This window comes from Pyrus communis, chromosome 11 (assembly GCF_041283825.1).
Source record: "Pyrus communis isolate YQ-2024b chromosome 11, ASM4128382v1, whole genome shotgun sequence".
Taxonomy (NCBI): domain Eukaryota; kingdom Viridiplantae; phylum Streptophyta; class Magnoliopsida; order Rosales; family Rosaceae; genus Pyrus; species Pyrus communis.
Window position 1 is genome coordinate 25,226,953 of NC_142575.1, and position 11,133 is coordinate 25,238,085.

Here is an 11,133-nt window from a genome sequence, read left to right on the forward strand (position 1 = left end):
AAAAAATTCAATTCAATCCAAAATCATTTGTTTGTTTAACTATCATAATGAAATTTCATTGTTTCTTATAGCACAAATTTTTTGTCAATTTCTTTGAACGCAATTAGATGTCACAAATATTTTCGATTTGGCTAATATTTTTTAAAGATGATTTAAAAGGTGTGACTTGAAAAATAGACAATCCAAATAATTCGATATGGTGTGAGCCTCATAGCTAATCACGTCATATATATCTACACACACCATTGTAATCTTGATTCACCAACCCCCACCATAACTAATCACGTCATATATATCTACACACACACACACCATTGTAATCTTGATTCACCAACCCAACAAAATGATATTATTATCTTGATTCACCAAGCCGTGATAGTGAAAGCTTTGAATTCGCCACCCGATCGTTACTTTTTAATCAACGACGTGGTATTGTAAATTGCTATTAGTCAAACAAATATACTAAATGCAAGTGGCTTTTGACTATCGTGATGAAAATATATTAAGTTGTTGCATAACGACGTAGGTTTAAACTCTGTCAATAATTAATCTAATATCTAATTTAATAAAATTTATAAAAAAAAAGAAAAATACTAAACTAATAGTGATTTTTACGTTGATTAATTATTTATATATAAAAGTTAACTTCTGTATTTTTTTTTTTTTGTATATTTTTTGAAATTCTAATGGGAAAAGAACAATCTAGGCATTGTCATTTAACTATTACGATGAAATTTCAATGTTTTTTAGAACATAAATGATGTTCATTAATTTCTTTAAACTCAATTAGATACCTCAAATATTTTTTATTTGGCTAGTACTTTGTAAGGAAGATCTATGAGATGCAACTTGAAAAATAAATTATTGAGATTGTTGAAGTTCGATTTAATATAAGCCCCACAACCAATCCCTACTTTGAAAAAATGGACATCCCTTCCTTCGGAAGTGCTCATCTCCGGATCCCTTTCCACCAAATCCATTTAGTCCAGGATCCGGGTCGTTGGATTTTGATCCAACGGCTACAATTATTATAGCATTTAAAGTGACCTTCTGTTTATAATTGTTGGATTAAATTTTAACAATCCGGATCCCGAACTAGGTGGATGTAATGGAAAGGAATCCGGAAAGGATCCCTTTCCCCTTCCTTCAAAGATAGATACGATTGTTATCTTGATTCACCAACCCAAGAAAGTGAGAGCTTTGAATTCGCCACCCGATTGTTATCTTTTTAATTAACGTGGTACTGTTAATTGAGATTAGTGATTTTTTTTTTTTAATGTGGAAGTGATTTTTACGTTCATTATTTGTTTATATATTAAAGTTCGAGACTAGAATAATGAATATTTTTTGGATACTAATTGCATCCCCACATATCCCCAATTGTAAATACTATCTTGTTTGAATAAAATCAATGATCAGAACCGTTTAATTTATCAATTTTTACTTAAAGATAACTCATAAAAATTACCATTTGAATCGGAGATTGTTTTATCATCCCAACACATCAAAATAAATGTAGTTCACCATAAATATATTACTCGGTATCTATACCATCGTTGATTTGTTCTATACATTTAAATGACTAGATGATTTTTTGTTGAAATGACTTTTTATGGGGGTGATACTCAAATGAAGAGTAAGAAACTGAAGGGTTCCAACTATAAATTTGTATGATCAATACACGTAATTCGCAAGGGAAGAACAAGCTTATCCCTCCAAGAGGAGGAATGCAAGTATTACCTATATTTTTTAAAGCCACAAATTGGTAAAAAAAAGTAAGCAAACGGAAAAGAACACCTCTGTGTATTTTTCGCTTAATGTCAAAATGGTCGATGTGTTATAGTCATTGACCAATTTAACCTCTGTGTATTTAATTTGGCATTTAGTCTTCGTGTTAATCTTCGCTAACCAATTAAGGACATTACGTCCAATTTCTATAAATTCATAAAAATATTATAACCTGTTATAGAAAGATATTTTTCAATTAAGATAAAAAGAAATTTAATTTCAAAATGAAAAAAAAAATTATTACAACAAACCCACCTTGCCATCCATCCTGTCCTTAACCCAAATCCCAACCTTAACCACACATGCATGCAACTCGACGAACGCGTCTCTAGATCCACCTGTCATTGCACGAGTTCCATTATCGTAGTCCTAATAAATTTAATCATGACCTCCTCATCTTCAACTTTGTAATTAAAAAGCAAACTGCAATTAAGGGAGCCATATACTACCCTTTATCTTTATTTTAAATTTAAGTTACAAAAAAATGCATATCAATAAGAAATAACACATATAAGAGATAATACTTCAAATCTAAAAAACTATTAAGGTTGTGACACAAAAAAGAGGGAGTCGAGAAAATTGGGAGAGGATAGAACGTTAGACAAGAGGTCGGGAAGTTGGGACGAGAGTAATTTTTCTTTTAATTTTTATTCTATTTTATTTTTAAATATTTTAAATCAAATAGATAATTTTATAATAGTTTATGAAAATTTTAAGAATGATTGGATGCAATGTCGTTAATTGACTAATAAAGATAAACACGAATATCAAATTGGCCAAATTAAAAACAGACTATACTGACCTAATTGCTAAAACACAAAAACCATTTTGACATTTAAGCCTATATTTTTTTTTATATAAAACCATTTGAGAAATTTAGCCAAAGAAATCATCATATGTCCACGTTGCCATGCGCTATTTTATTTTTAATTGTGAAATTCCTTTGGTCTCGTTGCAAAGTAATTTGTTTTTGTTTTCAAAAGTATTGAGTTTGAAATAGTGTTTTCCTCGAGTCATAATGTTATCTTTTGAAATAGTATTCTCCTCTAGTGCCAATGTTATCAATAGTTTAAATGTAAAACCCTTTTTTTTTTTTTTATAGGGAATTTAATAAAAATAGCCTAACAAAACAAGGTCTTAATAAAAACACTCAATGAACATTTTTTTTGTATATACGATATTATTTACATTAAAAATGAGAAATTAAACTATTATCAATATGGTATTGCTTCAATTTTTTTTTTTTTTTTTTTTCAAACATGTGGGGAAAAAGCTGGAATGTTTTTGTGTGTGGTAAACAAAAGCCAACCTTCTTTTTTCAAAAGTATTGGTCATTTGAAGCCAAAAAGTGGAAGTAGCAAATAGCAACTTCGAGAATATAAATTTTTTTTTTTTTTTTTCAAAACACGAGTTAACAGTATCAATTTGAAAGCCCACTTTTACTTTAAAAAAAAAAAAAGTTTATCCAATACTCAATTGCTTTCTATTTATGTTCACAATATAACAAAACATAAATTTTTTTTTTAAATACAACAATATCAAACTAACTCTAAACTTCACAATATGCTACCGAATAATTTAATTTTAATTCGGCATATTTTCAATTATAAGAACAAATAAATAGACCCCAAACAAAGACCCGGTCCTGTTTGGCTGAACAAAGACTCGGCCCTTTCTGCTTCCGCGGCGTTAAATGGCAGAGTTGTCCATTCACCGGTACGACTTTTCTCAGCTTAATTTTCTTTTAATTAATAGGAAAAACTCCCATCTCCTTATAAAAATATATATTCCAAGAAACTATCAAAATATGTGATCACAAAATAGGACAAACAATAGTGCTACCCGTGGTTTTCTTAGCTGCAACTCCTTCCTGTTGAATAATCTTTTCCGCCGGCCGTTCAATCTTTTCGGGAGGGGGCGTTCAATCTTGAATCTTGTCCAATGGGCCGTTCAATCTTTGAAATCATAATCTGGAAGGGAAATACTTGCATCCACTTGTATATTTTCTTAATTATTATTTTTAAGATCATTTTTACTAAATAATAAATTTAAATTCAAGATCCTTTGTTATTCACATGCATTCAAGAAATAGATTATCTTGATATTAACCAACATTTCATTATAAATTGTCCATTTATTAATTGTATATGGATGACAAATTGATATTTGATTTAATTTTTTTTTTTTTTTGTAAACAAACGATATTATCTATATTAAATAGAGGGGTTAGTCTTAAGTAGCCTCATAATGAACTAGCAATAATATGGTTCAAATTCGCCGTTGGCGAGAATTGAAGTTAAGACTTCTCACTTACAAGTGAAGAAAAATACCACTAGATTGTAGTACTAAGTGGTATTTAATTGATTTTTTATAAGAATAATTTTGAAACAATGGTTAATAAATCAACGATTTTAAATATGATAACGGCAAAATTGGACAGGTCCAAGAAAATAAAATAATAGCAAAAATGGACAGGTCCAAGACTGCAAGTAGTTGGATTTTTCTACTCCTCCACAGTTATAAAATCAAGCATCAGTTAGCATTCATAATACTCAGAAACAAATTGAGACCTGGTCCAAGTCTGAAACAACTAAAACCTCCCTGAAAATTCCCATAAAGCAATATGGAATTTTGGATTTGGGCAACAATTGGGGTGCTTGCACTTGTTCACATCCTGCAAACATGGATATCAAAAGGCAAGAACAAGAACAAGATGCTACCTCCTGGTCCGAGAGGGTTTCCTATCATTGGCAGCCTCCACTTGTTAGGGAAGGTCCCTAACAGGGATCTTTATCAACTAGCCAAGAAATACGGCGACATCATGTACATGCGGCTAGGCCTCCACCACAACGTTGTTATCTCGTCCCCACGAGCGGCCGAGCTGTTCCTCAAAACACACGACCTTACTTTTGCAAGTAGACCACCTCATGAAGGTGCAAAGCACATCATATTTGGTCAAAAGAACATGAGCTTTGCTGAGTATGGCTCGTATTGGCGCGATATGCGAAAGATGTGCATGCTCGAATTACTTAGCAACCACAAGATCAACTCTTTCAAGGCCATGAGGAGAGAAGAAGTTTCTCTTCTGATTCAATCCGTTCAAGAGGAAGCCAATAATCGACGGGTTCCTATCAATCTCAGTGGCAAGATCTCATCGCTCGGCGTTGACCTGACCTGTCGGATGGTGTTTGGGAAGAAGTACAAGGACGATGAGTTTGACGAGAGGGGTTTCACGGCGGTGATGAAAGAGGCTATCCAATTAGTAGCAGCACCTAACTTGAATGATCACATTCCTTTTCTTGCGCCGCTTGACCTGCAAGGGCTCACCAAAAAAATGAAGACTATCAACAAGGCGTTTGATGCTTTTTTTGACAAGATAATCGACGACCATCTTCAATCCAAGGATGAAGAAAGAACAAAGGACTTTATTGATGTCATGCTGGGCCACATGGGGTCTGAAGAATCAGACTACCGAATCGAACGCGTGCATGTCAAGGCCCTTATGTTGGTAAGTATACATATCATTTTGCATATTTGTCTTTTCATTCTTGCTTGACATCAAGGAACTTGTTTCTTGTTGTACGATTTAACATGATGTGGTCTAAGATTGTGATTCTGAACTATTAGGTTGACTTTCTTTTGAATATATTAAATTGACTGTTAATGGTACAAATTTGTAATTCATCACGTACATTAAATTGTCATCTATGTACATGTACGTATCGCACTACTATATATATACTTCATCTAACAATGAAAAATTTATTGGCAGGACATGTTCGCGGCCTCAGTGGACACACCATCAACAGCAATCCTGTGGGCGTTCTCAGAACTCCTTAGGCATCCACAAGTTATGAAGAAAGTCCAAAAGGAGCTAGAAAATGTTGTAGGTCTCAATAGAATGGTGGAGGAATCAGACTTGGAGAAATTGGAGTACTTGGACATGGTAGTGAAGGAAACCTTGAGGCTACATCCTGTGGTACCATTGTTGCTCCCTCATTTATCCATCGAAGATTGCACTGTCGATGGCTACCACATTCCGAAAAATTCGCGCCTCATCATAAACGCATGGGCAATTGGGAGAGACCCAAGTGCTTGGGAAGATCCAGAGAAGTTTGTACCAGAAAGGTTTGAGGGCAGCAATATTGATGTTAAAGGAAAGCACTTTCAGCTTGTACCGTTTGGCTCTGGCAGAAGACGTTGCGCTGGAATGCAGTTAGGGCTTACTGTGATACAGTTTGTGTTGGCACAGATTGTGCATTGTTTTGATTGGGAACTTCCAGACAACATGTTGCCAAATGAGTTGGATATGACTGAGGTGTTTGGTCTTGTAGTTTCTAGGACCAAGGATTTGCTCCTTACTCCTTCATATCGCCTTCAGACTTGATCATGTTTTATGTGTCTGTAGTGTCTATATATTTTCCTACTTGTCATACGTATATGTCGTGGACTAGCTATCTTTTCTGTGTTTCCCTCCTTTTTTTTAAAAAAGAGACAACTAGTAGCAAACCACTGTTATTATTCCCTTCCGGAGGCATCTTTTCTGTGTTTCTACTGTCTTACATTTGTGTTCTTCACTTGATGAGGAGAACAAGAATGTAATAAATTAAATAAAGTGGTGTCAAATTTTCAATAATGAAAAATCGTTATGAAACAACCTTAACAGCATGCTTACAGCAACTCTTATGAAAGGAAGTTGATTTTCACACACCATTTAAATCTTTCACAGTTCTTTATTTTTCGATTATCAAATTAAACAAATCAAATAAAACAACAAACATAATTAAATAAAAGTGCGTAGAGGAGAAAAAGGGCCCCTTACGGAAATACAAAAATGTGCCATTAATATTCTAATTCACTTTAATCACTTTCTATGTATATAAAAAAAAAAACCACGCAATTGTTGAATTAAAGGGTAGTTAGATCCAGGTTCAAAAATCCAAGCTATTTTTTTAAATTGAACGTATATCATAAGAAGCTTACAAACGATACATCTGTTACGTACGCATAATATCCACACAAAAAAATATATATATGATCGAGGTATATTAAATAAGTAAAGAGATTGTTAAGTAAAAAGATTGAATGCAACGTGGTTGAAGGGGATTTAATTCTTATGATTTAAGATATTACAATTATTTGAAACTTTCAATTTTATCACAAACTTAATAAAAATATAATAGTCAGTGGACGGATGAGGATCTTCTTCGGATTCTTTTTATGGGAATTCTAGAGATCGTCATATCATGACCGTTCATTGTACATTGTATGATCAATTTTCGTTATGTACTATTTGTGTTTAATTTTAAATAAAAATTTCAAAATGATTTATGATCACACGATGTACGATAAACAGTTAGAATACGAGGATCCTTAGAATCTCCATAATTTGAATTCGGATAGAATCCAAATCCCTTAATGGACCAACTTCTTATTGGGGCAACACCATTTTGTAAGCGCGAATGTTCAGATGCATGTATTTTGCTTTGAAACGTCACCTTACTATAATGATAAAAATTTCGTAATCAACCATCTTATCCTGAATTTGAATTAATATGGCATTCGTCTCGTAGACAATAATGGGTGATGCAAAATTTAACATATTACGTGTTTTTGTTTTTTAATTTTGGAAATTTCCAAGTACGACACGTTACGAGGTCCTTGTAAGAAAATTTGACTATTAAATAAGAAGTATTCTTTTTTTTTTTTTTTTTTTTGGACTCAAGCAAACACTCCAGCTGACACTAGAAAATGCGGGCGAAATGTGTGGTAGCGGTCAACTGAAGGAATCTATTTTTTATTTTTATTTTTTGAAGTTAGTGAACTACCTTATAGTCTGCTTAATTTATTTAGCCGCTTGACTTTGTTTTCCATTGTTTTTATTTTCTCAACAAATATCAAGCCGTTGGGTGATATAATTTCAAAAATGCTACTTTTTGTGATAGTTCAGATGTCCATTGTTGTGATTCATGCTGCTAATGTTCCCAAATAACTCAAACACTTCTTTGACTTTTTAAAACGTCAACGCGCCTCCAGATGATGCATTAATAACTCTTGGTTGTTTGATTTAGACTGTCAAAGAACAGTTTTGTATGTGTATCTCCATCAATGCCATTACGGAGACACTTTGTGAATAACTCTTTGTACCGCTCTCATGCCTAGTGGAACTCTTCATGTGGTTTTTGAGCAAAAGACAAAATTTCCCTCCTAATGGAAAGAGTCTTGGAGGCTGGATAGAGAGGAATTTTTCATTCAATAGCTCCCAGGAAGTAATGCTGCTAGATAGAAGTGTGACGAGCCATGCCTTCGCCTTTTTTCTTTAGAGTGTAAGGAAAAAAGAAGTTTGATAGATTTGGCTGAAAGTCTCTTAACCAAGATGGTCTTGCATCCCATCAAAAATTTAGTGATACACATGTTAGGATCATCGTGAGATAACACATGAAAAGTAGGCGAATTCCAACGCGTGATGCCTTATCTCAAACGAATCACCTTCCTCATTTTCTTGATAAACAATGCAACTCAGCAAGTCATTAGCACAGGCTGCTAAAGATTCTCGCAAGGGTCGGCCAGCTGGTAGTATCACTAATGCTATTGTATCCTTATTGTTGAAAACCCCAGTAAACAGATTCTCCAGAAACGTTCCATGTAGTGAGGGTTCCCACATCAAATTACATTCCCTTCGCCTCTGTCTTATCTTACGTTCACAGGGGCAGAGGCACTAATAAGTCAGTATAGGCCAAGCCCCACCCTCACTCTTTTAGCCATTTGTAACATTCAATTTTATATTTTTTTAAAAAAAAAAACTTTAGTAGTATACCTCTTTTAGTTTATATAAAACTCTTAAATTATGTTCACCAATAATTAAAATAAGAGGTATCTTTTTCACTGAATTTCCCAACAACACTCATCTTAAAAATAAATTTAACAATTTTATTTTATAAATAACTCTTAAAATTAAAATGTAAAGTCTATTTTAGTTTTACAAAAAATATTGTCAACCGAATAATAATAAACTTTGAGCTTTTCCTTGTCCCTTTCTTGATATTTCATATATTTTGTCCTCCAAATTCCCAACCCACAACATTATTAAAGTTTGTAAATCTCTTAGTTCTCTTTGAATTTTTTCTTTCTTCAAATTCTCAATCCATTCTTCTCATTTTTTTGTTCGAAAGTTCCCAATTTATTCTACATTAACTTAGGTCGATGCTACAGAGACCATCTCCTTGAGCCATATTTTGAGACCACGTGATAATATAGATGTTAATGGTTGGACTAGCTCTTAAAATCATTAAAGAAGAAATCTAATCATCAACCGTCACATTATGTGATCTCCAAAATATGGTCTAAAAACATGATCTTCCTAGCGTTTTTCATTGATTTGTTCCTCTTTAATTTTGATTAACTACTCTCTATATTGACTTGATATTGGAAGGTTAATTTCAACATGAAAATGTATTTAGTGCCTCAAAAAATTTAATTAGCTCAAACCCCAAGCATGTATTATACTTTCTTGTAAATGCTATCTATTTTTTTAACATTTATGTGAGGCCCCTCTTCACGTAAAATGGGCAAGTTGTTGTCTCTATGACCTAGTACTGCCCATGCATAGATTGCAAATATGCAAAAGAAAAACCAAAATTACAATTAAATAAAAATTATTTACAGCAATAATTAATCAAGAATATGATACAAACAAATTATTTAAAACAATCATAGGTAGCGAAGCCAATTTCTTAATAGAATTATTAATAGTTGCACAAATAGGGTTAAATGCACTCAAATACTTGCAAGAGTACAAGATAATTATAGTATACTTGCTCATGTAAGGTCATTCTCCACAAAGATTGGTTGAATAATTTGTACTTAAACTAATCCTTCATTAACTATTTAAAAACAAATTTTATCAAAGATTTGAGATTTTGAAAATTGAAAGATAAAAACAAACTCAGACAATTTTAAATAAATTCATGAAAGTTTAAAGGTATTCAATCAAGATGTTAAAGAAGTCTATAAAATCATGGTGTGTTAAATCAGAATTTATGTTAAAGGATTTTAAAAATTGAAAGATTTCGATAAATTTAGAGGAATTTAAAAGATTTTAAGCTTTAATAAAGCATGCTTGTCTTCTACGATTTTGAATGAATTCACCTAAAGTTCACAAGGGGTTTATTGAACTTTGTTAAACTTCATAAATTTATAACTCTTTAACTCTTCAAATTGTCAATTGAGTACAGTCAGCTTACTATATTAATACACTTGCTTTTGGAAAAAATACCGCTTGCTAAATTTATTTTTATTAACAACGAATGATTGATTGTGCATATCCTAATATTAAATATATTTTAGAGCTCAACAAGATTGCACCAAGCACCTCAAGAACAAGCGCCTTCATAAAACATTCCCAAATGTGCCTTAGAGCATTTCGAAGAAAAATTCTAATTTTTTTGTTAAACGAGCTAATGAACAATATACAAAACTAGTTTAGCTACTCAAATTATTTTATCTACTCAATTTAACTTTTTATTAATATTTTATTTTAACAAACTATAAATAATTTATTACTGAACGCACTCGTTTTTTAAACCAACCTCCTCTTTTTCCTTTTGTCCTTGCTCAAGAGTCCACCTTGAATTTATTAATTTTTTTAATATTTAGCACGTAAGTAGTTGCTATAACATCCCACATCGCCTAGGGGAGTGATACTTAAATGTATATTCTCATCCCTACCTAGCACGAGTCCTTTTGGGAGCTCACTGGTTTCGGATTCCGTAGGAACTCCGAAGTTAAGCGAGAAGGAGGCTAGAGCAATCCCATGATGGGTGACCCACTAGGAAGTTGCTCGTGAATTCCCAAAAACAAAACCGTGAGGGCTTGGTAAGCCCAAAGCGGACAATATCGTGCTACGGTGGTGGAGCGGGCCCTGGAAGTGATCCGCCCCTGGCGGGGATGTGACAGTTGCACTCAAAATTTAAAGAATAACTATTAATTTTAGGGAAAACTAATGAAAATGATTTCAAAACTTTTAGTTTTAACAAAAAATCATGCTATAACTTTATTTTAATGATAAGGACAAGAGAAACAAAAAAAAAACAAAAAAAAAAAAAAAAAACCTACCTAAAGGCGCATGCAATGAGCACCCAACCAATCTTTCAATTCCAAGCATATTTTATTCCTCTAAAATTAAAATTTCAAATTGAAGTAGGTTCCATTCGATTCAGAACCACATTTAGGAAGGTATGGTTGGGAAAGAGTCGGTCAGGTGCGGGCGTTGACGTTGATCTCTATCATGTTTATTTTATCTTTTTGCCATGCATGACTTTAACGGCGTGGATGTTGATCTCTATC

The 11,133-nt window shown here is 32.9% G+C and overlaps 1 protein-coding gene across 1 annotated transcript; it reads left to right on the plus strand.

Moving 5' to 3' along the window:
• Positions 1 to 4,321: 4,321 nt before the first annotated feature.
• Positions 4,322 to 6,431, plus strand: LOC137743462 (cytochrome P450 71AU50). The gene is made up of 2 exons (XM_068483357.2): positions 4,322 to 5,296; positions 5,561 to 6,431. The coding sequence occupies exons 1-2, from the start codon at positions 4,412 to 4,414 to the stop codon at positions 6,173 to 6,175; spliced, it is 1,500 nt and encodes a 499-aa protein (XP_068339458.1). The 5' UTR covers positions 4,322 to 4,411; the 3' UTR covers positions 6,176 to 6,431.
• The last annotated feature ends 4,702 nt before the right edge of the window (positions 6,432 to 11,133 follow it).

Excerpts from the sequence above, each read along its gene's own strand:
- LOC137743462 (XM_068483357.2), top strand. The coding sequence starts at position 4,412 with ATGGAATTTTGGATTTGGGCAACAATTGGGGTGCTTGCACTTGTTCAC. Across the intron at positions 5,297-5,560 it reads ATGTCAAGGCCCTTATGTTG|GACATGTTCGCGGCCTCAGT; the intron begins GTAAGTATACAT and ends ATTTATTGGCAG.